Source organism: Aspergillus nidulans, chromosome VIII, assembly GCF_000011425.1.
Source record: "Aspergillus nidulans FGSC A4 chromosome VIII".
NCBI classification, from domain to species: Eukaryota; Fungi; Ascomycota; class Eurotiomycetes; order Eurotiales; family Aspergillaceae; genus Aspergillus; species Aspergillus nidulans.
This window is the reverse complement of record NC_066264.1, coordinates 4,696,329-4,724,252: the sequence shown is the minus strand read 5'-3', so window position 1 is coordinate 4,724,252 and position 27,924 is coordinate 4,696,329. Positions and strand designations below refer to the sequence as shown.

The window sequence follows — 27,924 nt, the reverse complement described above, 5'->3', positions numbered from 1 at the left end:
TTGGATTCCAATCATCCAGTAAGTCATCACGATACAGCCTAATTTAACGAAAGCTGATTTCAACCAGATGTCAAGTACGCCTTCTGCTCCGAATAGGGGCCTTGTGGTCTTTTCTGGAGGAAGTGCTGCCAATAACCTTGTCGAGGTCTTTAATTCTGTCAGGGAGAGCAAGGATTGCCCCCTTAGTTATATCATCCCAATCAGTGATAATGGAGGCTCATCTTCGGAGCTGATCCGGATTTTTGGGGGGCCTGGTATCGGCGATGTGAGGAGTGAGTGCTCTAAGCCCGTCGTATCTATGTTTTCAGTGGCTGATGCTGTACAGGTAGATTGGTCCGTCTAATTCCACCGTCGCCCCCCAACTCAGAGCGAGCTGCCATTAAAAAATTATTCAACTATAGGCTCCCGGCAGACGAGTCCGCTCACAGCGAATGGCTTGCCATCGTGGATGGGACATCATCTCTATGGAAGTCAATCACACCCGCAAAGAAAGAGCTTATCAGATCCTTTTTCAACCTACTTAACCTAGAGATCCTCAAGCGCGCGCGGCCGCCCTCATCGACCTTTGACTTTTCGTCCGCAAGTGTCGGCAATCTGTTCCTCACTGGTGCCCGGCTCTTCAGTGGGAGTTTCGAGAGCGCAATCTACCTCCTAGGCAGCATCTGCGACGTCTCCTCAGATCTCATCCGTGTCATCCCTGCCATCAACTCTAATTTCTCCCATCATATTTCGGCGTCATTGGCCAACGGGACCATCATCGTGGGTCAAAACAGCATTTCGCATCCTAGTCTCCCACCACGTCCGGCATCGCCACGACCGAGGAAAGCCCTTCATGCTGAAGAAAATGGAAACGGCGCAAACGCCGAACTGGCAATAACGATCGACTACACCGAGCCGTCTGATGTCCTTGATACAGCTCTCTACGAAGACGATCAACCACCAGGATTCCTCCCGCACTTGCGCAACAAGAATATTAACTTCTCTAAATCCGAGAATGAGGATCTCCCAGCCCGCATTACTAGGGTGTGGTATATTAACCCTTACGGCCAAGAAATCAGGCCGCGCGCCAACCCGCGTGTCCTGGAATCCCTGCGCGATGCACAGGCAATAATTTACAGCATCGGATCGCTATATACGTCGCTCATCCCTAGTATAATCCTGCAGGGCGTCGGGCAAGCCATTGTCTCGTCTCCAGCACGCCACAAGATTCTTATCTTGAACGGTTCCCTAGATCGAGAGACCGGTCCCTCTTCAGATCCATTCACGGCTGCGGACTTTGTCGAGGCGATTACCCGCGCGGGAGAGGAAAGTCGCGGCCGAGTGACGCTTGAACCTCCACAATCTCCACCGTCTACTTCAAGTTTGGGATCTACAACTGGTCCCGGAGCATTCCCCTCTTTATTCCCAAATGGACATGGATCCAGCAAGTCCGCCCTGCCCTACACCTCATACATTACACATGTCCTTCACCTCGAAGGACCCGGGACACCACATGTGGACAAAGACCGCCTCGCCGAGATGGGGATTGAGACGCTTCGTCTTTACGGACGGAAGATTGTAGCGTCGACTGATGGCGCGGAGGCTGAAGTTCCTATTGGGATGAGGTATGATTCTAATGGCTTAATTCAGGCGTTAGAAGTTGTGCTAGGGAAGAAGGGGGATGGGATGATAAGGGGATCGGTCAGTCGGAGGAATACGCTGGACCCGGGGAGAAAGAGGGGTGCTTAGTTGACTAAGGAAAGTTGACTATACCGCCTGCTTTTATATGAATTTAGAGATAGGGGATAGGGTTTATATAGATTAGAAAAGATTTGTGTCTCTTATACATCTCGCATTAACACCGTACCGTACGGAGCAGCAGCCCAATACATAATGGTAAGATTCAGGCCAAGGCAAAACAAAATTTATCTTTTGAGTTCGACTCCGCTCACTTTCCCAGCCCAGCCCAACCCAGATAGCCACAGACGCCGCCTTCAATGCTTCATTAGTCGTATAATACATCGACGAAGTATGAAAAGTATAATCGAGATATGGATCTGATAAGATCATCTCGGAGGGAAAAAGACATGTACATAGGAAATATAGAAGTCGTGGTAAATCAAAAGCGCAGAGTTGTTGATAAATGACTATGCTCTAGCCGTGGGTCGTGGTTTCCACGGTTGCCGATGGAGGTTGACTTGAGGAGGCCTGCTCCCCTGGGTGAAGTCTCGAACGCCGCCACCGTATAAACCAGAGCCAATATCCATGAGGATGGCTTTCTGCGGTTCGGCTACAGGTTTGGCTGTTGCTTTGGCGCGCGTGTCCGACCGCGGAACTGTACATTTGGCGTTGACGGGGTTATTGAGTTTCGTGACATCTTTGATGATATCGCGGAGCTCTTTGTCATCTTTCGTAATCTGGGCTTTGATAAATGCTAGGTTGTTGGTGGTTTGGAGCGCAGACATGACGGTTTTGCGAGGCGTGTAGGTATACTTTTCGGGTGTAGGGCGGGAGATGGGGGTGATTGATGGGTCGAGGCGGGCTGCGTCATTCTTATCAAGAAGCTGGGTGATGTTTAAGCTCTCTCCGTGTGGGATCTTGTGTGGGTGGGAAGGTGTTACGCAGTCCATGTCGACTTCCTTGCGTAAGACATGGTCAATGTCGACTTGCGAGAAGTAGGCGCATGATTGAGGCAGATCGTTGATGCCAACCTGCTGCGAGAACATGGCGCGCGTCCATACGTTGGAAACCTGCAGGGCCAGAGCAGCGCGATATTTATCCTGCTCCTTGACAAGGTATCTGATTTCGTCGTGGACGGTGATGGCTAGACGCGCCTGAATATTGAAGCGTCGAATGAGATAATCCATGGCGATGATCAGCATGTGTAGATAGTCGACACCAGAAGACTGAATAGCCCAGTTGATACGGGAAGTCATAAAGCTTCCTCTGTTGATAAAGCGCCGCATTAGGGCTTCGGTGATACCGGCGCCTAGAACTGGGGTTCGTGGTCTTTCTTGATCAGCAAACTCTTCTAGCTTGTTGAAGACAAAGGACTCTGTGCCTCCCCGCCAGAATGGATTATCGCTCAGGAGGCGGCGAGTGGTTTTGGCACCCTTGGTCTCTTTATAAAGCTTACTTGCTACCTCCTGGGTTTCTCTTTCAGACATCGATGGGTTGAACTGGCGCAGCAGCGTCGCCGCAAACTTGACACCGGCTCCATAAATACGACCATAGTTGAAGACCTTTGCGTCATTTCGCGAGATGCCCAGAATCTTAGCGGTGCGGGAGTGCATGTCAGTTCCTGCAGCTTTGGATCCCTCGAGGGTCATGAATCCGATTGCATTTCCGCCGTGAAGCTGGAATTGGGCATCGCCAATGAGACTTGCGATCCACAGCTCTTGAGAGTCAACATCAGCACCAACGAAAGCGTAGCCCGGAGGGGCTTTTATCATTGCTTTCAGCTCAGAGCCAACACGGTTCGCCTTGGCATTACTCGCTGTAAGCCACGTGTTCTCCACTGCCCTTCGAGTGATTGTGCCCATAGGGATGATCTGAGGTAGAATATAACCCAATTTTTGATCACCGTTCTTTGAACTCGGAGAAGCAGGCCGTACATCATTCTCATAAACAACCAACTGGCCCATGATTCTGTCACGAGCACTAATCCAATAAGAACAAGATGCATTCATCTCCAATGCCTCCTTAGCAAGGGCATACTGAGAAGACAGTGTGCCACGCTCGAAATATTGCAGGTACCCTTTGGCCAACGGACTGACGCAGCGCGCCGTTGGTCCGTCCTTGTGAGGAAGTTTAAAGTAGATGTGCTTCCTATCATTATGTAGCTCTGGATTTTTTTCCTCTGTCATATTACATGCAACCACTGGTTGATTCTCGTACTGGTGAGCTTTGTCGCGGGGAACTTTGAACGTCCAGCCGTGCTTATCTGACCAGATCAGTGGATGCGTGTCCCATGATAGCTTCAACAAGATTGGCGCGATCCGTGTCCGGACCGTTAGGTTAATATCTGCAGTATTCGAGCTGAACAAATCTTTGTACCACTGCGGCATGCCAGGCTTCTTCTGCCTGGCGGCGGGTCGAGGAGGGTCGCCTTTCTTCTTTCCTTTCACCATCTTGACCTCCTGGCCGGACCAATCCAGCTGTCGTAGCCAGGGATCATTCATGTATTTCTCTGGATCATCTTTGACACTCAGCGCTTCATCACATAGCTCGACAAGTCTTCGCTGGACATCACCCAGTCTCTGATTATAGGTCGACTCGGCGTTATCAAGATACTCCTTCCAAGTCTGATTAACTGGAAGAATCACAGACGAGAGATGCCTAAGAGCGCCAAAGCTGACTGGATGTGGGCAAGTCTCAAGAAAATTAAGAAAAACCTTCTTGTACACACGATGGGTGATTGCAACATCCGCAGCACAGTAGTCGAGCAGCTCATCCAGCTTTGCCAGTATCTGCGGTCTCTCAAGCTCGCCAAAATAGTCCCTCTGAGACTTGTCAATAGTAACATCGCAATGGAATTTGGCTACATCGCGGAGTGAGTTGACCGAGCTCCTTCCAACCCACAGTTCTTCTTCCTCTTCCCGTATCATTTTATTCTCGATCAAAGCTGCAAGCTCAACGGAGTTACTGTCACTTGCAATCTTGTCTCTTAGATCTCTGTTCTTCTTATGACGCATCCATGTAGGCCGTTGCTGTGAGCACATCCCATTCACCGCGACATGAAGCGACATCGTGTCGAGAAAGAAATTAGCCGTCTGCTTAAGGTCATACTCCTCCAAGACGCGCGCACGATCATAGCCGATATTGTGTCCCACGATGATACGGGGCTTAGTTGGATCGCCTAGAGGAACAAGTTGAATTTCATTCTCGGACTCCCTTAATAACCAAGGAGATATCCATGCGTACCAAGCTGTCGGGCTAACAGCGCATGCCATTACAGCAAATGGATGCTCCTTGTACATCACTTCCGTATCAAATGTAATCATTGATTCGTTTGGCGCATCCACAGCTTCCCAACTGCCATCACTGTTGTATTTGGTCCATCCGCTGCGCCTGACCCATTTGCGCGGGAGTTCCGGCGAATTAACGACTGCGTATTCTTTCGAGTAAGTGAGATATGGTTCTGATGAGTCCATTCCCAGCTTATAGAAGTGTTCATCCAACGTTTGACCTTGAAGGCCGGGGAGGTCAAAGGCGACCGGGTCCGCATGCTCCTGCGCCTTCCCAAGGAGATCATGTCGCGCAAGATGATCTTTAGATAGCGCGACTAGGTTCGGATCTGGCGGCGTCGGCTTGTTGAAAAAGATTTGGGAGTAAACGTGATCGCTCAGCTGTTGAACACCAATTTCATTGAATCTGGCCACACCAGGCACTATACAGTCAGTACCAAGGATATTGATGAGTGGTAGCTTACTTACCAGACAACGACTTCCGTTGGCGCTCAACAGCTCCATCTTGTGTGCTGTAGTATCTTGCTGCTAGTGGCGAGGCTTGCGACTGAGCAAATGAGCGAATGCGAGTTTTCTGAGCATAAAAACGAGGAACACCCCGCGAGTAGGGTGTGCAGTGACCTTTAAGCATATTATGAGCGATGAGGGGAGGGTATAGACTCCATGGTATCGAAACTCTACTTTGCTTGATCAATAGCTATTGACCTAGGGAGGGATTTAGCTTGCATCCTTATCGTGGAATCTTCGGATCTGGAATCACGGAACATTGTTTATCCAGCCTCCACCGCCTTCATGAACGTCTATCGCTTATCAGTTGGAAGGCGGGCAGAACCATCTTTGACAATGTCGTCCACCTCACAAATGGGCCTCTTATGTTGCGTTGATAGCTGAACGCCGACACACTCATGAACTTCTCCGGCGCTTCATCAGTCCTTCAAGCTGCGTCCCCCGGAGAAGGCATTATCTTTTCCCTCTTTTCCCAGTTCGACCCCGAGTGAGCTCAATCTTCTCATCTTGCCCCATCATGGAGCGGGCTGCCTCCCGCCGCATCTCAGCCGTTGAGTTACCGTCTTCATCCCCGCCACGTCGACGGCGATCTTCGACAACCCAGGCTGGCCCTTCAAGGCTCCATAAGCGTCGCCGACTGACAAATCAGACCATTTCATCTTCATCATCGCAACCAGATAACGAGCCCGTCGAGCCGATCGATCTTACGGAGGTGGACGGGAACTCCTCTTTAGCCAAGGTACTTGCAAAACAACGGGAAGACGCTGTCGCTGCGCAGCAGTCAAATGATGGAGGAAATGCACGGTCGAGATTGACTGCCTATACTTGCCCTGTATGCATGGAAACACCCAAGGACGCCACCGCTACCATATGTGGTATGTATTCTATCATGGACAGATGCTGAATGGATCGGCTAATATAAACCAAGGGCATTTATTCTGTCACAAATGCATCATGGAATGGTTAGCAACCACGGAAGAGCAGCGAGCAGACCGTGCCGGGAAAGCTCCACGGGGTCTCTGTCCTCAATGTCGACAACCTCTCTCCGGAGTAGATGCAATCGGGTCAAAAAGGAACCTAGTACCATTGCAGATTAAGCTATTCACGAAGAAGCGGACCAACTTAGCGGAGCAGAGGGCTACATCTTGAATATATGAAGTGGGCTATCTATTAACAGATGCACGCTTAAAACAAGCCATGACAGAAATGGCTTTATGACGACATACCCGCAACACATTCCTAGCAGGCTGTATGTGATTGGAATGCTATTGGAACTCGGCCCATGGCCGAGACAATATGCCACTTGATAGCGAAGGCTATCGCTTTGAGGAGTGGTCATTCCCATTTCCTCTATTTGTCAATGACTCGGCTATTTGCGTTATTTCCCGTCCGAACAATACGGTTGCAATGTGTACTGCGTCGATATTGCAGTGTGGCCACAGCTGTATGTGCCGCGGATTCGTTACAACGCTGTTGAAGTACCGCCTCTTAAGCATTTAGATCTTAACATAAGACTTTGTATAGCCCATAGCAGAAATATTAAGAGGGCTACTACACCCGGCCAGTAAATGATTTGTCTGCTTGAACTCTGGAGATCCTGAACTGGTAGAGGTAGTTTCCTGATTGGGAAACGGGGAAACGGCAATTAAGCGCGCCAAGAAATAAACAGGGTCCAATGTTGACTTCAAAGATCCATCGCATCCATAACCTTTTGATATCCGTCAGGATTTCATCTCTAAACGTTCTGAATTTTCGTTGTCTTGGGACTTTTTGAATTTCTAGGCTTCGACAACTCTCGGTCGCCTCATAGAGTTCATCCACCCCTGAATCGTCATCGAGGATGCATTACTCGAATGAGAGTCCATCTGCCTCAATGCCAAGGGTGGAAGTAACCTTCACTGCATGTGCCTGAATTAGTTTCTTGCTTGTCGACTCTTAAGAGAACCTACACCTATTCTACAAGATGAGCGTTCATTCATTTGATCACGCAGCATTTGCCAACACGCCGTCGCCACGATCTGAAGCGGGACCGGATCATCTCCCAGATATTGAGGCTCATCCACGCCCACTACACCGAACGGTTTCTCCCACCAACTGGGAAAATGCGTCACCAGAGTCGCATACGGTTCCTCCGCGTCAAAATTCGCAGGAGACCGTAAGGTACCGTGCACGTCGGGCAAATACTGCTCGCTCTTACCGTCCGGACACCGTTGCACATGACCCCAACTGGCAACCTGGGACGGAGCCCGGTATCGACCCTACCAGGCCACTCCCAGCGTACAATGCAGAATGGATGACTTCAATAGCGACGAGCTTGCATCGTCGTTGCGAGATAACAGTAGTGGACTTTTCCCAGCATGAAATGCGACAGTATGCACTTGACAATGATACAATAGAGTCATTCATGTCCAGGGAACGAGAGCCCTGGGTTCAATGCAGATGGATCAATGTCAACGGACTTAGCTGGGATGTTATTAGGGTCCTGGGTAACAAAAAGGGATTACACAGACTTGCCCTCGAAGATTTGATTAACGAAACGAACCGTACCAAGGTGGATTGGTACTCGGACCATGCCTATATCGTCCTTACCCTACAGAAGCTTATCAATATGCGACAGGAGTCCAGCGACTCGGAAGAGGAGGATGAGGACAGCAGTGTAGCCTCGAGGCCAGAGCGGAGAAGTTCGATTCTCAGCAGCAAATCTGTGTCTCTAAAGAAAGCGACCAGACGCCGTGTCATTCAAGCAGCATTGAAAGATATCTTCTGGAATAGAACTCGAAAATCTGAAGCGGAGAATAGGGACACTGATGGGGCTGGAGCTGGATTTCCACGTGAAATGAATGGGACTACAAAACAACCCAGATTTGGTGGCGTAGCTGACATTCCAGGCACTGCGCGCAGCATTCAGCGGTACCGAGGCGGTCCAAATGAAGACCGGATTGCTTTCATGGAGCGCCACGCTGTATTGGCACCTAAGGGTTTGGCAGTGACCCTTGAACAGGTATCAATATTCCTCCACGCTGACAATACCGTGACATCCTTCTTCGAGGCAAGCGCAGAAGAGATTGAGGCTCCTATTACTAGGCGTCTCGCGCAATCGGAGACAATCTTGCGCCAGTCTTGTGATGCTAGCATGCTCGTGCAAGCTATCTTGGATGCCATTATTGATCTGGCAATACCGGTCACCACGGCTTATCAGGACGCAATCGGCGATTTGGAACTCGATGTCTTGACAGATCCAGACGTTGACCAATCCAAGAGTCTATATATCCTGACCTCTGAGATCTCGATCCTCCGCAGCGCTATGCAGCCGATTGCGACTATCATCAATGCTCTTCGAGATCACCGTTCTGAGCCCGTCAGCACCCCTGGCCTAGGGGTTATTAGACCCCCAGGCTTTGCCACACCTTCCTCCACCGGTCAAGGACACATTGGGCTCGCCACCCCAAATCTCATGAGCATGGGGGGTACCAGCGTGTCTATAAGCAATATGTGCCACACATACCTAGGCGATGCTCTAGACCATTGCATTACCATTGTCGAAGGATACGACCAGATGAGACGGGCCGCAGACAACATGATTGATTTGATTTTCAACACAATTGGTGAGTGCTGCTGTGCCATTCAGTCCTGATCGTACGGTTGACCATAGTAGGTGCCTACCAGAACGAGAGTATGAAGCAGTTGACCCTTGTGACCTGCTTATACCTTCCTCTTACATTCTTAACGGTCGGTCTTCATCGTGTGACACAGAAATATATGTATATATATACTTACGTTTGGCAGGGTTACTTTGGCATGAACTTCGAGAGGTTCACTGGGGTTACTGAGCATAGTGATGCGTAAGTACAACGTTGCTACGCTTCCGTGAGTCAAGCTGACTGATTAGATATTTTTGGATAATCGCGCCGCCGTTTGTTTTCGTAACGACGCTCTTCCTCATGTGAGGCTTCTCGCTGTCCTTTAGTGCTTGCGCTGACCCTTGTTAGGCGTGACAAAATCCAGCGGTATGCTGTGCTGTTAGCTCAGAGACGGCTTATTAGCAGCTCGAGACGTCAGAGAAGAGAAAAAATATCGAAGCGAGAGTAGCCGATATGACTCTTTGTCAATCTCGCAGTGGTGCAACATTTCCTTGGGGTTCCTTCGAGTCCCGAAACATGGATCTATTGTACACCCCAGTCTATATTGTACAGTCTATATTGTACAGTCTATATTGTACAGTCTATATTGTACAGTCTATATTGTACAGCCTATATTGTACATTCTGTCTCGCTAAGAGGTATATTTTTACAAGGATCTCCGTTGGAATGCCAAATAAGCTTTCCACGGCAGTTTCCAGTCTGACCTAAGGAGCTCAGGGCGGAAGATATCAAAGTCCAAGCTCTCCAGTTTGTCCAACCAGAGTCGCGTCCCAACCGCAGGCATAAACACTCCAAAAGCCCGATTTACCTCGTCTAGTTGCGACTCGTGTCGTCCCTCTTCAACAGAATACTGATGATCTTCCTCCCCCTCATGCTCATAGTCATGGCCGACATTCTGTCCCGCTCGCAGATTGCTCAGCATCTGCTGAGCCGTGATTAAGTGATCGCTCGCCCTTGTTGCAACTGTAAACACCGCATCACGTAAACCCTCTGCCTCCGCACCCCGCCTGAACACCTCTTCCTCCTTCACTCCCGCCTGCGCCATGACATCCAAAGGCAGCATAACGGCACCCTGCTTTGCCCCTCCCTGTAAAGCCGCCATGCTGTCCCCGGCACTAGTGGCGGATTGCGTCTGTGCTGGGAATGCCACAATCGGCAACCCCCTCAATACTGCTGCGATCCCCGCCGCCTTCCCAATATGACTTGCGACATGATCCGCGGTAACACTCGTCATAGGGAGCACAGAAAGCGTCAAATAAAGCAGTGTGCTGTACGTATTCTCTGCATAGCTTTCCAAGGCCTCCAGGTTTGGGTACGGATCATTTGTGAGAGTCTGCTCCCGTGCGTTAATCATGCGATTCAGCCAGTTCTTGCTTAGCTTTGCCCTGCCGCCGCTTCTGTGATGGAGGTCCTCGATTGCGGAGGCGAGAAGAATCGCGATGGGTTCTTTGGGAGGCGAGCCGGTGAGTGTCTTTGCAATTGCCTCGCGCCAGAACTGCAGGCGCATTAACCCGATTGTATGCGAGGACGTTGTGTCGGGAATTAAAGATAACGTGGAATTTAGGGCGCGCAGGGCGATGTATGCCGGACGGGCTTGGCTGGGGATGAAGGTGCTGAGGGTGTATGAAGGGCGGTCATATTTCCTGCACAACAGACGTATCAGAATCTAGCATTGTATATGAGGTTATTCAAATAAAAAGCTGCGGGGTCGGCGTACGCCAGGAGGTTGAGGCAGTATTTCTGTGCAGCTTCGACTTCCGCTGCTGCGGCGCCGGTGGCGGGGGATGTGCTGAGGCAGCGTTCTGAATGGGCGATATTGACTGCTTTGGAGAGTCTGTAGATCTGGCGCGTTGATCTAGATGAAAGCACTGTGTCTTTTAACAAGGACATGGTCGTCATCGTTTGACGGTAGAGATGATGGTTGAGGTGATAGTTTGAAGGTTGCGTCAGATTGCGCAACACCGGTACCAATTGCTCGAGTAGGGCCTTCAAGCGAGACGGAAAGCACCACTGAAGTGTATGGCTAAGAATTCGAGATCGTTTAAGAATTATGAAATAGACTCGCTGGTCTCGAAAGCTAGGTTGGAAGATGTCGAAGCTGTGGTTGAGGTCACTGCGCACTTTTTCCCTAAATTCCGGCCGAAAGAAGTTTAAGTGATTTTCTATTTGCTGCGCGTCTGCGGCGCGTCCTCCGCCTACCTGATCTTCCTCCTTCCTTACAATATACTAGCTGACATACATACGCTGCATTATGAACTTTGACGCATCTAATGATCGCCCGCTTAAGAAACGACGCTTCTTCGTTGACGACCCTCTCGATACCGCTGTGACCCCGGCCGAAAAGTCACCAGCTCTCGACGCGTCCTCATCTGCCTCTACGCATACGGACCCAAATTATAGCGCCAACGGCTCCCCTGCACAAATTCAGACACAACAGGAGTATAACTTTTCAAATGGTGGGCACGCAACGCAGCCAGCGACAGCTGCCGGAACCCGTACACATCAGGCACAATCACCGGCCCATGATACTCTCAGCGATTTTGATACCGAGGCTTTCGTCAGCATTGTAGGGGAGCAAGTCTCACCGGAGACACTGTCGCAGATTCGAAAGCTGTCCGATGGAAGCCTTGAAAAAGCTATAAATGTCTACTTTGATGGATCGTGGAAGAATGCAGGGAGCCCTGGCTCAAGTCAGACGACGTTATTATCCTGCGAGAGAAACGCTTCACGACCTTCCCCGTTACATACATCGAGAGAGCAGGGTACAGGGCCAGCAGAAAATGGTGCCGATTCTGTTACAGAACCTATCTCGCGTTCAAAATTACAACCTGCACGAAGATACCTTGGTGCATTTGGTGTAGAGGCGTGGGCTACCAGGAGTGGAATTGGATTGATCAAGCACGGTGACACTGTCAATATTGAGCGTGCAAGATCCCAGCCTCTTTCTACTCGCGGCCGCACCGGCAAACTTAGAGTCAACCAGAAAGGGGATGTTCTTACGCGCTTCACAAACACTGCTGGCCAGGAGATTGGACGATTACCTCGGGAGACAGCCGAATGGGTGTCCACCCTGCTCGACCAGAAGATTTGTGAATTTCGCGGCGTATGCGTGTTTGCACCGGACCGGCTCCGAGTGAACGACACCATTTATCTGCAGCTCCGGTGTTTCATGCGAATAGAAGCTTTCCAGCCAAAGGAACTACCCCAGAAACAAGACGACAATAGGGCAACTACGATATTCGAACAGGAAGAAAGTGCTGAGGAGAAGCAACTGCGTCTTCGCCAGGTCGCTCTAGTGCAACTCTTTGACGAAATTGGTCTCAAATCTACAACCCAGGATGACGAAATCAAGAAGCAGAGGAAAGAAGGTTTGCTCCGCGCAGCTGAAATGGCAGACCAGGAGGCCAAAAAGCTTGCGAAGTCTGGTAATACCGACTCCGGAGACGAGGAACCTGCGGAGCTTGAGCAAGACCAGCTTGATGCATTGTACAAAAAGGCGCAGTCCTTCGACTTTAGCATGCCTGAAGCCCAGCCTCCCTCATCGTTCGCCATGGATCTGCGAAAATACCAGAAACAAGCGCTTTATTGGATGCTCTCGAAGGAGAAGGATAAGAAATCCGGGAGAGAGGTCTCGATACATCCCCTCTGGGAAGAGTACGATTGGCCACTGAAAGACGTTGATGACAAGGACCTGCCGATTATTGAAGGGATAAACCATTTTTATGTCAATCCTTACTCTGGAGAGCTCAGTCTTGACTTCCCTGCTCAAGAACAGCATTGCCTAGGAGGTATTCTCGCAGATGAGATGGGCCTGGGGAAAACCATCGAGATGTTAAGTTTAGTTCATTCCCACAGAAACCTCCCTCCAACACAGAGTCTTGGTAATTTGACCAGACTTCCCGTGTCTGGTGTCGTTCCGGCTCCCTATACAACCCTAGTTGTTGCGCCAATGTCTCTACTCGCCCAATGGGAGGGGGAGGCCCTGAAGGCGTCCAGAAATGGGTCGATGAAGGTCTTGATGTATTACGGAAATGAGAAAAATGTTAATCTACGAGAAATGTGTTCTGCTGGCAATGCTGCAGCCCCAAACATGATCCTCACGAGTTACGGGGTTGTGATGTCTGAACACAGAACGCATCAAGCACTAGCACCGGGGACTTCCTGGACACCTGGAAACCTATTCTCGGTTGACTTCTTCCGAGTTATCCTCGATGAAGCCCATATAATCAAGAATAGACGGTCGAAGACGGCAAGAGCATGTTACGACCTAAAAGCAACACACCGATGGGTTCTCACTGGCACACCCATCGTCAACCGTTTGGAAGATTTATTCAGCTTGGTAAGATTTCTCAGAGTTGAGCCGTGGAACAACTTTTCCTTTTGGAAGACATTTATTACGGCACCCTTCGAGTCTAAGGAGGTCGTGCGTGCGATTAGTGTCGTACAAACAGTCCTTGAACCCCTGGTTCTTCGGCGTACTAAATCGATGAAAACTCCTGAAGGAGAGCCATTGGTCCCGCTACCGAAGCGGACGATACGTATCGAAAAAGTCGAGCTTATAGAGCAAGAACGGGAAATCTATAATCACATTTATACCCGGGCGAAGCAAACGTTCAACAGCAACGTGGCAGCCGGAACACTACTTAAGTCGTACTCAACCATCTTTGCACAACTCCTACGTCTCCGCCAGACATGCTGCCACCCAATTCTCACGCGCAACAAGGCAATTGTCGCAGACGAAGAAGACGCCGCGGCCGCGGCTGACCAGGACAGTGACCTCAAGGACGATATGGACCTCCAAGAACTCATCAACAGGTTCACCGCAACGACTTCAGATGCCGAGTCCTCCAACGAACCTCCCGATCCCTCTATGAAATTCACTGCCCACGCCCTCCGTCAAATCCAGACCGAATCCGCCGGTGAATGCCCCATCTGCTCAGAAGAACCCATGATCGACCCCGCCGTCACAGCCTGCTGGCACAGCGCTTGTAAGGGATGTCTCAAGGATTATATCCAGCACCAAAGGGACAAGGGCGTTCAGCCCCGTTGTTTCTCTTGCCGCGCGGACTTGAACCCGCAGGATATCTTCGAGGTCGTCCGCTACCAATCTCCAAATACCACGCCTACTGAACAAACGCCCTCATCTATAGGGGGCGACAACGTATATAGCAGCTCGCAACCACCACCACCACCACGCATCTCTCTGAGGAGAATCAACCCGCTCTCCCCGTCAGCACATACATCAGCCAAAATCCATGCGCTTCTCGCGCACCTCGTGCGCGTCCCGGCCGGCACCAAATCCGTCGTCTTCTCCCAGTTCACATCTTTCTTAGACCTCATAGGTCCGCAGCTGACGAAAGCCGGGATCTCGTTCGTCCGGCTTGATGGAACAATGGCTCAAAAGGCTCGCGCCGAAGTCCTGGCCCAGTTCACGAAGTTTGAAACATTTACGCAGGAAGAGCTGGACCAGGCCGAATCGACGTCAGCGCCGTCGGGACTCACCCCAACACCGAAAACACCCAAGCAGTCTTCTTCCCCATCCTCGCCGACAGTACTACTGATATCTCTCAAGGCCGGCGGCGTCGGCCTCAATCTCACTGCTGCTTCTAACGTCTTCATGATGGATCCGTGGTGGTCTTTTGCCATCGAGGCGCAAGCTATTGACCGCGTTCATAGAATGGGCCAGCTGCGTGATGTCAATGTCGTGCGGTTCATTGTCAAGGACTCGATTGAGGAGAGGATGCTGCGGGTTCAGGAGAGGAAGATGGGGATTGCTGGGTCGCTGGGACTTATGGGAGAGGGCAATGAGGAGGAGAGGAGGAAAGAGAGGATCGAGGAATTGAGGTTGTTGTTTGAGTAGTGTTACTCACTCGACTGTACATTCATATTTGTGAACCAATTTATGGGTATGGCTGTTGTTTCGTTTTGAATATAATAATAGATTTTTGAGAGATATCTCATTCAATGGCAATAATTATAGTAATACATGTTCGATGAAAAAAGACCCCCGCTGCGTACCAAAAAGCATTATATTCACTGTCCATTTGAACCGGCTTATGTTTCCAGTATTACCAAAGCAAAAACTAAGAACGTTTCGAAAAGAGATTTTGTTTAGTGATGGTGGAGAACCTTGTTCAATTTCTCCTTCATACTCGAATGGTGTTTCTCTTTCTTGTCATCTAAATCGAGCTTGTCAGTAGAACTAAGACGTGAAGTGAAACACGATTACTAACCATTTTTGGTTGTCTTAGGCAGATCGTCCTTTTTCTTCTGGGATTCGGCACCTTGCATCTGCCTTTCGTAGGACTTGCGAGGAGGTGGGACACTGGGACCGCGGAGAGCCTCCTTACTGACACCGTGCTTCTCAGCAACCTCCTCGGTAGATGGAACAAGCTTCTCGGCGGAGCCGGAATCAGTGGTCTCAGCATCAGCTCCTGCGCCGGTGCCGGCATTAGAAGGTTCCTTGCGCTCATCCTTACTCACGCTCGTTGGAGCGGCACCCGTACCAGTAGTGGTAGGTCCAGAGCTATTCTCTGTCACTTGCCTGGGAGCTTGGGGTGCACTGAGATCGGTAGCAGAAGGCTCCTTGGACTTGCTCTGACTTACGCTCTTGGCAGTACCGGCGACGGAAGTGGAGGGCCCTTTGTCATTGGGCTGGCTCACGCTCTGAGCGTGAGAAAATGAGATGTTGCCCCGTTGCTCAGAGCGAGGCTGGGCAGCAGGTGCCACTGCAGCACCTGAAAGTGATCCAGCTCCAGCGCCGGCGGCGATACCAGACCCAAGGCCAGCGCTGGGGCCAGCCGCGTTTACCTTCTTTGCAGTGGTTTCGGCGTCGTCGGTAGAGCGTGTGTTGTAGGTTGTGGCAGGCTCGTCAGGCTTCGGGCGAGAGGTGAGACCCTCATCCTTCAGGGTGCTTTTGTGCGTACTGAGAGGCTCATCCTTAAGTGTGCTCTTGCCCGCGGGCCCAGAGGTGTGCTGCTTGCCAATAACAGGGTCAGGGTGTTGAAAGGATGGGTTTGAGGGGCCGATATTAGAGGTGACCAGGGCGGCTTTGCCGTCTTTGTTTGCGCTAGAATCCTGGTACTTGTCTTGGAAAGTGCCGGGGTCTGTAGAGAGTGGCTCTGTCATAGCGGCGGTATTGTCTTTCGAGATGGGGGCGCCGAGTTGATCTGTAGATTTATGATTAGAGGTTGGCCTCTAAAGGTGCAACAGGAAAGATGGCTTACCATCTCGATTGCCTGCATCATAGGGGTCAGTCACAGTTCCCTTGCCCTGAATTCCGGACATAGGCTCGTCGCCATGTTGTTGTTGTTGCTGAGGAACTCGCTGTTCAGTCTGAGCCTGCTGGCCACCTCTAAGGGCATCGACCTCGTTCCAGAGGGCATTGGATGCGCTTTGAACAGCCTGAGTAATGGTCTCCATGGTCGTGAGATAGAAGCAATGCCAAGTAATAGTGAAGTGGAGAATATGAACAAGTCAAAGTTGAACCAAATACTAGTGTTTTGTATTCTGCGAATATATTGCCTCTGGCCAAGGGCCTAGTGTACAATGGTTATATAGATCGATGCTGCGACGGCTGAGGCCGTGCTTGCACGAAATACGTCAGTGAAATTCGAGCCCAAACCGGCTGCTTAACGTCATATTTTCGACGGTGATGATCCATGATGTTCGGATTGGTTCATGCTCGACTTGTTAGTGCACTATAAGGCAGTGACGTAAGTGACGTCAATTTAGATCACGTGGCTGATATCAGGTGGAGACAGCAGCAAACAATGGAATGTAGCAGCCAAAGTAAAATGAGATAATGCTTATGACGATTGGATATCTAGTCTATTTTTTTGTCCTATCAGGATAGCCAGCTGCCCGATTGATGTCTCCCGGTTAATATCGGGATACGCGCCACCTAGCGAATTGGTAAGGAAATTTTGTTTAGCTTCTTCTTGATCTCTTCCACAAGATCCTCTCGTGAGATTAAAGTGCCGTCTTTTTCTGGGTGGCCTTCGGGCAGTCCAAGTTCCTTTAGCTTGACCTTGCCCGCTGCTAACTCGTCCTCCCCAAGAATGACAGCAAGCGGAATACCACCGGCTTCAGCCAGCTTGAATTGTTGCGGCAGCTTCGGCTTAACAGTCTGGGCGAATTCAGCCTTGATGCCTGCCTTCCATAGCTGATTGGCAACAGACATGCGCTCGAGGAGAAGGCCATTGAAGCCCTTACCACCGAAAGCCATGACGAAGACATCCACTTCGCTGGCGCGCATGGAGGCATTGCCCTCTTTGGCCTCGTTCTCAAGGCGCTGCTTCATGATTGTGAAGATTCGATCGACACCGAACGAGATACCAACACAGGGGATTTGACGCTTCTTGGCAAACATGTTAACCAGGTCGTCATAGCGTCCACCTGCAGCAATACTGCCAACGCCAATGTTCTGGTCCTCTCCGTTTGATTTCGATTTTGACTTTTTCTGGGACTGAGCGAACCCTTCTGCGGAGGACAGTGGTGTAACAACTTCGTAAATGAGACCGGTATAGTAATCCAAGCCTCGGGCAAGGGAGAGGTCGAAGGAGATCTTATCTAAAACGTCGAAAGCCTCGAGATATTTGAAAAGAAGCTCCATGTCCTCAACGCCCTTCATAACGTTCTCATTGGTGCTTAGTAGATCGTCGGATCTAATGGTGTCCAGAATATCACGGCCACCGCTCAGCTTCACATACTGCCCAACCTTGTCCGCGACTTCTGGTGCCAACCCCTTCTCTTCCATCTCTAATTTGACTTGCTCCCATGGGAGCTAAGCCTGTCAGCTGGGTTCAGTGTGCAGGTAGACCCTAACATACCTTATCAAGCTTGTCAACCGCAGAACTTATTGAACGAATCTTATCCCCAGGAACACCACACGCTCCAAACAACCCATCAAGAATCTTTCGGTGGTTAAGCTTAATCGTGATATAGTCGCGCATGTTGAGCGCCTCAAAAACCTCTACTACAATTCGGAGGACCTCAGCATCTGGGATCATAGGGTCGTAGGAACCAGCGATATCAAAGTCGCATTGGTAGAACTCGCGCATCCGCCCTTTCGCAACTGCCTATTGTCGAAGGCATTAGCCTGGACAACAACGTTTGTGCCCCACACCACAATTGACTCACCGGCTGATCTCGTCGGTACACCTTAGCTATTTGAAACCGCTTAATGTGTTGCACTGAGGTGTTCATGGCGAGCCATCGTGCAAGCGGCACCGTCAAGTCGTAGCGAAGGGCGCTGTCCTCTCCACCTTGGTCGGCAAGGTCATAGATAAGACGAGAGTCCTCGCCATATTTGCCAGCCAGGATCTCCTTTAATTCGAATACGGGTGTGTCTAGTTGCGTACCGCCGTGTCGCTTGAACACTTCCGTGATGGCGCTGAAGATCGATTCACTGTTGAAAGCGTAAGTGAGGGGCAAGCGATAAGACACTAGTAGTTGGATGTTTACCGGATAATCATATCGACACCAATCCCTTGAAAAGGTCAGTGAAAGTGTTTCGGGAGTCAGCCACGCAACTTACAATCTCTTGTGCCTTTAGGTGTCTTGAGCTGAAAGCTCAACTTGTTTGACTTCCCCTCCTTGGTCGCCATGTCTATTGGTTCTTGAATTTGTGAAGTGAGAGAACGAAAGTGTTGTTGATAGGGAACGTTGATGGCCCGGATTTCCCGAAGAGTGCGGATGAGGGGTCTCCGAAGGGCGCACAGGGTGAGATCACGGAATGATTTGACTGAAGAAATCAACCGCATGAAGATAACAACTGGAGCCCGTGGACGCAATTGAGGGGCTGCGTCTGGTGGAACGGAAAAATTTGGATGAGTCAAGCAACCGAGCCACACTTGCACCGCTTGCATTAGCCACACTGTCTTTACATACTCTGGCCTGCAAATCCTCATGATCCACCTAACAGGTACCTTGTACGGCCATGGCTCCAGCGCCGATCGCAAGATAGGCGAGTCGATTTTGTATCAGGGTGTACTACTGCTATACCAAATATTTATTTTTCTATTCTCTGCACAGCCACAGATCGGACGGGCGCCCTTGGAAATACCTCATGATAGAAGCGAAAAACCAGGTCCTGTGAAGACGGAGTAAGTTTATTTAGCTAAGATTCTCTATCCAAGAATTGTCCTGCATATGGTGATGTTAAAAACAGAAGAAATAAAACATAAAAGTCATAACATTGCCCATTAACAATAAACAAAGGCAGGCTGTCGTGTCTGCACTGTATATAGAAAAAAGAGAAACCCAGGATTTCATGAAAAATGACTCAAAGATCCACTCGCATGCAGAAAGACAGACATATAGTGACGCGTCGTAAGCCGCTGACTTCTCGGCCAGGGTTTGAGGGGTATTGAGAGAGTCGAACAGCACCAGCAGAAAGATCAGTGCTTTTCTTTCCGCTCATACTCTTTTCTTGCTTCGGGGCTCAATGGATTGCTTGAATCGTATCCAACGCTCTTGACAATGCCTAGTCCCTTCGTCTTACCCTCTCGGAAGAGTACCCGATCACCAGGAGCGAGGAATTCGGGCCGCTGCATGAAACGGAAGGCAACTAGGGCACGATCACCAGTTCGAATGTAAGGTCGGTCAATGTCGATGACAGAGCATGTTTGGCTCACCGCCCCGACATGGAGCATAGCCTGATACCGAGGCTTTATAGTCGTCGCATGAGACAGGATGAGGACTATATAAGTTAGCAAGAATCCAACCATGGTCTATGATGATAAGTACCTTCAGCAATGAACTCTCGGTAGACTTTGGGCTGTTGATCCAATTTTTTGAGAACAACCATGCCTTTCCGAACTTCCTTTCGCCGCACACGCTTCAATGCAAACGATCCAGACTGTCCAGCAAAGCAGGCATTTACCTGGATACGCTTGCGCTCGATAGACTTGATAGTAGTCGTAGTAAACTGCCCGAGGGAGTCAGGACCAACCAAGACGGAATCGCCAGCGTGGATCACCCCAGACTTGGCCACTCCAGACACAACAGTACCGACATGCGGGACGGAGAAAGTGTCATTAATCAAAAACTCAAAGGGCGCGTCAGGATTATACTGTCCGCGGTAAGGAAGGATGTTTAAGAACGTCCGAACAAGCTCCAGATTCTCTCCAGTCACGTTAGAAACCTGAAAGATAGGGCATATCCGTTGAGAGACAAACTGCGTGGCAGTGTTGATTGTCTCCTCCATGTCCTTCACAAATATAGGGATTTTCCGAGCTCCAGGCGACTTGAGGATCTTAGTCAACTGGGAGATAGTCTCTTGCAAAATCTGAGGGGGGCAGATATCGATTTTGGTGATTATGACCATAACCGGCACGTTCAGAGCCAGGGCTATGCCCAGATGTTCCTTGCTCATACCAATAAGGCCATTGTTGGCCGCAACCATTAGAAGGCAATAATTAGGATTGCTGCTCAGCATGCCAAAGACTGTCGTCCGCAGGTAACGTTCGTGACCGGCGAGGTCAGAGAAGGAGATGACTTTAGCGGACCGTTTGCCAATCTCTTCCCAAGAAAGCTTGCGGCCCTGCGAGCTGCTCACGATCTCTCCTTGGCTATCAAAGCCCATAATCTCTAGACCGACCGAGCTGGTCCTCCCGCTCTCAATCTCGTGCTTGTGGCGGAAGAGATTCACTCGTGCTTTACCACGCCCGTCATCCAAGCCTCCTTTCACGAGGACACCGAGCATGGTACTCTTTCCAGCATCAACATTCCCTACCACTGCCATCCGAATCTCCGCCATTTCCTCTATTGTTTCCGCAGGCTGCCGAATGAGAATCTTACCCCACGAACCCTTTATCCGGTAATTTGTAGTTTTTGCCTCTTCGGGACCGCCAACATTGTAGGTTAGGAGAATGCGGCAATGTGCGGAGAGAGTTGTTGCAGCTTCTCGCAGCCGGTTCAGGGCTATATTCCACTGATCGAGGCTGAGGGACATGGACTCTCCCCCATCCTCAACCCCGAGATCGAAAATTGTCTCCCCATGGCCTTCATCAATGCGGCTTTGCAATAACTCTGCCAGGGCCTTGAGGTTTTCTTCAGATTTGCTGTCTGTACGGAGCAATAGGTCCTTCAGCCTGACGGTCTTGGGTTCATCGGATAGCCCCAGCTGGTCGAGGATCTCCAACTCGGCATGCTCCTCATGCGCAGAAGATTTGTCACTAGTGCCGCTGTTGATCGGAGCTGTTTGAGCGGAGCGGAGCGACTGTTGTTTGTCCGCATATTCCGCAAACTCGCTGAGCGCCTGGAGCATGGATACGTAGTTAGCGGAGGCCGCAAATGAGGGGTACTCGAGGCAGGACAACAACTCACGAGCTCGCCTCTTCGCCGGTCTTCCAGAGAGGGTTTTAAAGAGTCCGTCCGCATGATCCGTGTTTGCGCCCAGAACGAAGTAGTTGACAAGCAGGTACAATGATTTACTGGTTCGCGAAGTCGGTGTCGTTATATGATGCTAGCTAAACGGTCGGAAACGAGCAGTCGCCAATGGCGGTTCAGACACGTATTCGTACGATCATTCTTCGAGCCGGAGCCAGAAATAAATATATGAATTTTGAGAGACAAACGCAAAGTAGATGTGGTTGTAGGAGCAGAGGAAGGGATTATTGTGGTTTAAATAAGAGCTGGGGAGACGGGGTGAGCTTTATCGATAGCAGCCCATTTGAGTCATTCCAACTACAGCGGCACTGCCACAACAGCACAAGACACTAAAACACAACTTGCATTGACTCAGAGAAGCATTGCCCTCGTGAGGTAGTACTCTGCCATAGATTGATCCTCAGATCGATGACTAATTCATTATGCTCTATCAATGAACCTCCAAGAGGGGGAATAAAGTATCGCGGTTAACCGGCGATTCCTATGCTCCTGGAGCTTTACCGGCAAAGCCGGTATAAGCGACAGAAAATGGGAAGTTATCAACGCCAGAAACCGCGTCCGAAACCGTGTCCGATAACCTGCAACTAAGTCTCGGTCATTCGTCGAATTCGTAGCCCCAGTATGATGGCTCGTGAAGTCGGAGACTCGTTATGGCAAACAGTCCCCGAATGAAGTGCGTACTCTTTCTAAAGTTGCAATGGATCACAGTTTGAATCAATCAGGCTTGGGGAGATATTAAAACGACCGAGTCACCTGGCCGGGTCAGCGGCAGCCTAATTATTATATGAAATCGATAGCGCACCTCGAACGAACAGCATCTCTTCCTGTTTCTTGATCGTCTAAAAAGTCGAAAACAAAAGGTGTTAATCAAATTCTTCATGATGCCGCATTGGAGAGGAAGATAATCAGCGTACTCGGATGTGCTCTTGCTCGTTCTCGTCCTCCTCCACAACGTAGATTGTCTCCTCAACATCACCTAGAACCAGATTGCAATGACTGTCGTAAGCCTAAGAGCACAATTGGCATTAGCAAAAGTCCTGAAGCCAGCTGGCTAGACGATAGACCCACGTGTAAACGACCCTTGAGCTCGCGATCACCCCGCAGCTTGACAAAAACGATCTCGTCGAGGGAGAGGCGGACGAGGTCCAAAGGCTCGGATACGGATGAGGTGCCCGCGCCCTCGGTGTCGGCCATTTTGTTGTAGATGGAGGGGATAATGAAAGGAGTGGGTAACAGGGACACAGCTCTGCTCGTCAGACAGATCGGATAAGACAAAAACGCGCCGAGCGCCAAGACTGAAATTAGCGCCATTTTCCTACCCCGGACTTAACACGGGCTAGTAACACACCACTACTGGACCGCTACTGGCGCTGCATCTTACTGAAGGACAAAGCGTACCACTTAGCAGCCAGACATAATGGCAATACCGGGCAGTGTTTTGACCAGGGGACCCTGTACCACCCCCTCATCTGCACCATGTTCTCCTCACCCTCCTTTTCACCTTTTCTTGCCTTTCTGCTTTCTCGTAGTCATTCTCAATGAGGTTGGTTTTACAAAGTCGCTCTTTCAATAGTGTCAGCTCTGCTGGCTCTCTTAGCCGTCATGGCATCCAGAAGCTGCCACTTGGCGCGGCTCCCACCGCTCAGTTCGGGCGACTGTTTACTACCAGGGGCTCTTTGGCTGCCTGGAATCGAAACACCAAGACAGCACCTAGATCCAAGGCTAGCAAACCGAACAGCGACCCCACAAGTGAACACTCAAATTCGGAATCTGGAACCCCCGGGGCTGCTGCTAGCTGGAATAAACCAAAATTCAAGGCCTGCGAACGCCAGAGCGAGCCGGTCAGCGAGCATACAAATGAGCCCATTAGTGAAACTGTCATTACCCCAACAAATGAAATGACTAGTGAGCCTGTAAGGAATATCATGATCGACACAGCGAATCGAAACGCTGGCGATCAGGAAACTGCAGCCTTTGATAGCAGAATTTCAGACCTGGTCACTATTCGTGGGAGAAAGCCAAAAGACGCGGACACTGTGAGAAAAGAGTTCTATGCGATCCTAGAGACCGCTCAGCCAGACCAGGTAATGGCTGCCATGCTCAACTATGACTGCGAAGAACTGGTTGCAACAATGCCGCAGAGCAGCTTTATCGAAGCCTTGCACCTTCTCTCACCCGCCCATTTCGTTGAGCCCTTCAAAGAGATATACCGACCGTTGCATCCATATACTGTTCAGATCAAACGCTTTAAGGCGCAGCATACACTCTTCGATGATTTTGTTAGGAATCTTTCTGCGATTGTCCGGATACGAAGATCGAGAGGTCAGGCTTTAGGGCTTGCTGAATACACACACCTTCTTGACTGCGCTCGGTCTCTCGGCGATGCGCTTATGGCGGACCATATCTGGAATTCCATGAGGATGGACGATATATCTCCCAACCTTGAGTGTTACAATCACTACATGGAAGCCAAAGTTTGGAATTCAGCTTATACCGGTAAAGAGAAATACCGTTTACGCATTACACCTTTCTCCTACAGGAGACGAAAGTTTGGAGACCTCGGCTGGGAAGGCTACGGAACTGCAGGACGCAGTGTGCGAACAGAAGTACAAGAAATCTTCGATGAGATGACAGCATCGGGCATCGACGGTGATGAGGCGAGCATAGTGAACCTTTTCATGGCGGCCGCCCGAGTGGGAGATAACGAAACGATGGAATGCATTCTACAGACCATCTGGAACATTGATGTCGATGCACTACGGAAAGGGCGACATGTTGAAGTCACCGAGTATGATCGTTCTTCACCCTTTTACCCCTCTGCTCGGCTCCTTCGCGCGGTAGCGCACTCATTCAGTGCGGCCAACGATATTGAAAGTGCAGTACGCATCATCGAGCTTGTTTCGCGGTCTTATGACGTTGAAGTCCCAGAGTCAATCTGGGCCGAGTTATTCGAATGGGCGTTTGTTTTGTCCCGACGCAAATATGGACCTGACGCTGAGCGGAAATCTAAAGGTCTTATAAACACCAGCCTCTTAGAAAATTTGTTCGAAACAATGACAAAGGAACCCTACAATATCGAGCCCTCAGCGGAAATGCATTCGAAGCTCGCCAAGACAGCATGGGTATTTCACCGTTTGAACGATTTCCTCTATCACATGCGCGCGGCATACAAAGTCCTGGATGAGACAAGACGAAAGAGAATAGCTGCGCGAGAAATTGTCGAATCCTACCTGCGATACCCCCGTTCTAATGACGGGGAAATGGACCCCCAGATTCTCTGGTCACGAGGTTTTGCAGATGCCGTCCACACCTACGATGTCCTTCGGCTTCTAGTCATGCAGCAGACGAGAATAATAGAGCGCCTTGCAAATCTTCTGATCCACAGGGGAGACTGGCTCGGTCGGAGCTTTGATGTATGGGAACGCCAATTCCTGCCTCAGCTTATGGAGGAATGGCGAGACTTTATTCCAGCACGAGTCCGCTACGCTACGTCTACCGGAATCGTCCAATTCCATGGTGTATCATATTACGGTTCTGCTAGGTATTCAACTCATGCGCGGATACCGGTCCGCCGACCATCCTTCAACGACAGCTTTAGGCTCGTTATTAGCAACCAAGAGTACGACGATGAGTTTATCTGGGCCACGTATAAACGAAATATGTCTCCCGGCGATCTTCACAACCCTCTGCTCAGGCGACTTTTTGAACCAACTATCTTCGATTACGACTCTCGCAACCTGGAGGACGCAGTTCAAGACCAAGTATCAGAGGTGCAGCTACCAGCTGAAAATGAGGTGTATAGCCACTGTGCCACCAAATCCGCCGAGCCCGCCCGACCTCGTTTCTGGGTTGAGGAAGCGTATGAATCGGCCCAGTTGAAGAAATCGGCGCTCATGAAGGCTTTTGGGTCCCTTTCTGGTGTTGATGATGAGGACGAGTACGCAGCTATTCCAACTGCTTAGAGTCTACCTTCGGTACGATTCAACTCTCACGACTTGCATTCGCGGACGCTGAGTTTGACTTCGGTTGCCTGGGTGTAGCATGCCTTTAGTCGAAAAAAAAAAAGCACAGGAGTGCATGGTGCGATGCATTGTGCTGGTTATTTATTTAATTTACTTCCCAGATACCCCTCACGGTTAGTCACGCTTTGTGAATAAGACATCAAGCTTCCCTTGCCTGTTCTTATCCCAATAGAGATGCTGTTCACATGTTCGAGCGGAACTTCACATTTCTTGTCAATACTAGAGCTGGAAGACATGAGTAACTTCTATTATACATCATCGATATCAGTTGTTCTATATTTTCATAATAGTACAAATAGTAGATAAATCAGCGTCACATGTGCGCTAAGCTTCACAAAGACCGTAATATAACCCCAGATGAAATATCAGTAAGGCGAGGGCCCCTCCTTCTTCAAATCGTTAACGACCATGTACCTGCCAATTCCAATCCACCCCCATCGAAACCAAATCATCTGGCTCTGATGCGCCTTCACCATAGCCGACTGTGCCGTCATCCACTCGCCCACGGAGCTAACGAAGAGCAGTTTTGCCGGCATTTGGTCTTTGGCGTTTTTCCTAGTTTTAGACGACGAAACTGCAAACAAACCATCCAAAACCCCCTTGACCATTGTAAACGGCGCATCCAGTACACCGATATACTTCCGTAGCAGATTCGTCGTTCTAAGTGTATACAGCGTAACAGGACACGAATACCCGGATTTATCTTTCATCAGCATACTGAGAAAATGGCGCGCGCCGTGGTAGAGCGAGCGGTGGTTGATGTGGTTCGATACACCGTGGGCGTCAAAGGTCAGGAGGACGTCGATTGTAGCGGTGGGCGCTTCGTCTCTAGATTTTGCTTGTTTGCGCGACATCGACTTGGACGCGGATGCTGATGCGTTCGGCGCAAACGTTGCAGTAAGTAGCGCGGCGATCTCGTTCTTCGCCCAACTGTTCCCCATCCCATCCTGGAACCGTGGGTCATCGAGAACCAGCACGTCGTTATCTCCGCGAATGCCTAGGCGTTTTGCGCTTTTCTGGAGTTCGCCGCGTCGGATGTGGCCCAGGCCGTCGGCGTCCCCTACAGCACAACCCATCAATTGGTTTCGGAATCAAGGCCATAGAATGAAGGAGACCAGCATACCGCTACTCAAACACAGAATCTTGATATGGTTCCCTAGCTCTGGCTTTGTTAAAGCCAGCAATGTCGGCGCAAAGAACATTGCTTCGTCGTCGGGGTGCGCGATGAGCAGACATATCCGCTTGTTGTAGAGCTGCGGGAATGTGCGGGCAAAAGGGGACGTTGTGGTTGAGGAGAGGGTCCAGAAAAGGAAAGCCGCTGCAATGGCGAAGCCAATTGAGATGAGCGCCTGAGGGTCTGGGTTCATGGTGGAATTGGTCTTGGAGACGAGAAAATAAGGGAGAAAGAGGTGACGTTAAGGAGTTCAATGCGCGTGGCGGGCAGTGGGCCTAGTGGGACTGTCCAGGAGGATTGCTGTGGGGAGCTATACCTACATTTTCGGCTCCAGGTAGATCAATCCATTCAACACAACGTCTGAAGTCACCATGTCCTAACCACTGTTATTATTTATATTTCCAGATCCAGGTACGTTGTCGTGAGGAAGCGCCCTTACCACTCTAGAATCAACTTTCTTGCCGAGCTGCTTAGGTCCTCTTTGGCCTTGACATTCTCGACTTAGAAGGGTTCACTACCTACTACAGTATGTAACACCAGTCCTATAGGGTGAGAATTATACTCAAGTGCCGTGCATCAGAACCCAGGTAGATAGGAGTGACGGGATGCGTACTTTTGTTCAGCATTTGTTCTCTCTTTTTATTTTTCTCTAATTGATGGTAGGCTTGGTTACCAGCGCGAACTTGGGATATGGTTATGCTTTCCTCTGATAAGGCGCCCATTATTTGTTATAGCAATGAGGGCCCAATTCCCGCCGCTTGTTTCTGGTGGTCAAGCTGTACGTATACTATCAGGTAGATTTCATATGTGCTCTGAGTAGTACGTGCATGCATGCAGCCGCCTGCTGAAGAGAATATGTCCTCCAGGCCATTTTTGATGACAACGCACTCGATTTTGCTCCCAACGATAAGGTACGCTGCAATTCCTTCACTCTTTGAAATCAAGTGCCGTCACGTTTGTTCAGTGAAATAGTCCAGTGAAATCAAGCCGTCTATCTCAAAGTTGACGGGTCGTCCCTGAGCTCGGACTTGCCTACCGCAAACCTGACCTATTAATCCAGAGGATCTCAGCGATCGTCCTCTTCTTCTCTCTCCCTTCTCATCTCTCTATCCTCCTACGCCTACGGCGCACTGCTCTGTTTTTCTGCCTCGCGTTGCATCTTCACTATTTAATAACTATCCCTTCTTTCTTACACCACCACCACCACCACCACCTCCTCCTCCTCCTCCACCACCACCTCC

General features: G+C 50.1%; 13 protein-coding genes across 13 annotated transcripts, besides 1 other annotated feature; 6 read left to right on the top strand and 7 right to left on the bottom strand.

The window, feature by feature from the left end:
- Positions 1–27,924: part of a sequence feature (contig 1.2 1..168814(-1)) that runs on past the window's edge.
- Positions 68–1,728, top strand: ANIA_00039 (gluconeogenesis factor YvcK family protein; the record flags this gene model as incomplete). Its single annotated transcript, XM_652551.1, has 2 exons — positions 68–272; positions 326–1,728. 2 exons carry the CDS (start codon positions 68–70, stop codon positions 1,726–1,728), a joined length of 1,608 nt encoding a protein of 535 aa, XP_657643.1.
- Positions 2,127–5,577, bottom strand: ANIA_00040 (DNA-directed DNA polymerase gamma MIP1; the record flags this gene model as incomplete). The annotated part of the gene is made up of 2 exons (XM_652552.1): positions 2,127–5,368; positions 5,415–5,577. The coding sequence occupies 2 exons, from the start codon at positions 5,575–5,577 to the stop codon at positions 2,127–2,129; spliced, it is 3,405 nt and encodes a 1,134-aa protein (XP_657644.1).
- ANIA_10006 (uncharacterized protein) lies at positions 5,827–6,623 on the top strand. The gene is made up of 2 exons (XM_050611091.1): positions 5,827–6,328; positions 6,382–6,623. Exons 1-2 carry the CDS (start codon positions 5,971–5,973, stop codon positions 6,600–6,602), a joined length of 579 nt encoding a protein of 192 aa, XP_050469355.1. The 5' UTR covers positions 5,827–5,970; the 3' UTR covers positions 6,603–6,623.
- On the top strand, positions 6,750–7,021 carry ANIA_00041 (uncharacterized protein; the record flags this gene model as incomplete). Its single annotated transcript, XM_652553.1, has 2 exons — positions 6,750–6,897; positions 6,978–7,021. 2 exons carry the CDS (start codon positions 6,750–6,752, stop codon positions 7,019–7,021), a joined length of 192 nt encoding a protein of 63 aa, XP_657645.1.
- Positions 7,417–9,299, top strand: ANIA_00042 (putative CorA family metal ion transporter; the record flags this gene model as incomplete). Its single annotated transcript, XM_050611090.1, has 4 exons — positions 7,417–8,920; positions 8,963–9,058; positions 9,109–9,182; positions 9,240–9,299. The coding sequence occupies 4 exons, from the start codon at positions 7,417–7,419 to the stop codon at positions 9,297–9,299; spliced, it is 1,734 nt and encodes a 577-aa protein (XP_050469354.1).
- Positions 9,741–10,993, bottom strand: ANIA_00043 (uncharacterized protein; the record flags this gene model as incomplete). Its single annotated transcript, XM_652555.1, has 2 exons — positions 9,741–10,737; positions 10,812–10,993. 2 exons carry the CDS (start codon positions 10,991–10,993, stop codon positions 9,741–9,743), a joined length of 1,179 nt encoding a protein of 392 aa, XP_657647.1.
- Positions 11,346–14,954, top strand: ANIA_00044 (DNA helicase rad5; the record flags this gene model as incomplete). The annotated part of the gene is made up of 1 exon (XM_652556.1): positions 11,346–14,954. One exon carries the CDS (start codon positions 11,346–11,348, stop codon positions 14,952–14,954), a length of 3,609 nt encoding a protein of 1,202 aa, XP_657648.1.
- On the bottom strand, positions 15,017–16,621 carry ANIA_00045 (uncharacterized protein). Its single transcript, XM_050611089.1, has 2 exons — positions 16,321–16,621; positions 15,017–16,263 (listed from the first exon to the last, which is right to left on the bottom strand). Exons 1-2 carry the CDS (start codon positions 16,514–16,516, stop codon positions 15,323–15,325), a joined length of 1,137 nt encoding a protein of 378 aa, XP_050469353.1. The 5' UTR covers positions 16,517–16,621; the 3' UTR covers positions 15,017–15,322.
- Positions 16,875–18,862, bottom strand: ANIA_00046 (histidine--tRNA ligase). Its single transcript, XM_050611088.1, has 5 exons — positions 18,633–18,862; positions 18,560–18,584; positions 18,236–18,503; positions 17,926–18,174; positions 16,875–17,879 (listed from the first exon to the last, which is right to left on the bottom strand). The coding sequence occupies exons 1-5, from the start codon at positions 18,856–18,858 to the stop codon at positions 16,998–17,000; spliced, it is 1,650 nt and encodes a 549-aa protein (XP_050469352.1). The 5' UTR covers positions 18,859–18,862; the 3' UTR covers positions 16,875–16,997.
- On the bottom strand, positions 19,223–21,652 carry ANIA_10003 (putative GTP binding protein (GTPBP1)). The gene is made up of 3 exons (XM_050611087.1): positions 21,425–21,652; positions 19,844–21,356; positions 19,223–19,796 (listed from the first exon to the last, which is right to left on the bottom strand). Exons 1-3 carry the CDS (start codon positions 21,476–21,478, stop codon positions 19,495–19,497), a joined length of 1,869 nt encoding a protein of 622 aa, XP_050469351.1. The 5' UTR covers positions 21,479–21,652; the 3' UTR covers positions 19,223–19,494.
- ANIA_10007 (U4/U6-U5 snRNP complex subunit LSM3) lies at positions 22,087–22,734 on the bottom strand. The gene is made up of 4 exons (XM_050611086.1): positions 22,556–22,734; positions 22,402–22,494; positions 22,290–22,326; positions 22,087–22,240 (listed from the first exon to the last, which is right to left on the bottom strand). The coding sequence occupies exons 1-4, from the start codon at positions 22,679–22,681 to the stop codon at positions 22,206–22,208; spliced, it is 291 nt and encodes a 96-aa protein (XP_050469350.1). The 5' UTR covers positions 22,682–22,734; the 3' UTR covers positions 22,087–22,205.
- Positions 23,026–25,449, top strand: ANIA_00048 (uncharacterized protein; the record flags this gene model as incomplete). The annotated part of the gene is made up of 1 exon (XM_652560.1): positions 23,026–25,449. The coding sequence occupies one exon, from the start codon at positions 23,026–23,028 to the stop codon at positions 25,447–25,449; it is 2,424 nt and encodes an 807-aa protein (XP_657652.1).
- On the bottom strand, positions 25,862–26,876 carry ANIA_00049 (PIG-L family deacetylase; the record flags this gene model as incomplete). The annotated part of the gene is made up of 2 exons (XM_652561.2): positions 25,862–26,569; positions 26,633–26,876. 2 exons carry the CDS (start codon positions 26,874–26,876, stop codon positions 25,875–25,877), a joined length of 939 nt encoding a protein of 312 aa, XP_657653.2. The 3' UTR covers positions 25,862–25,874.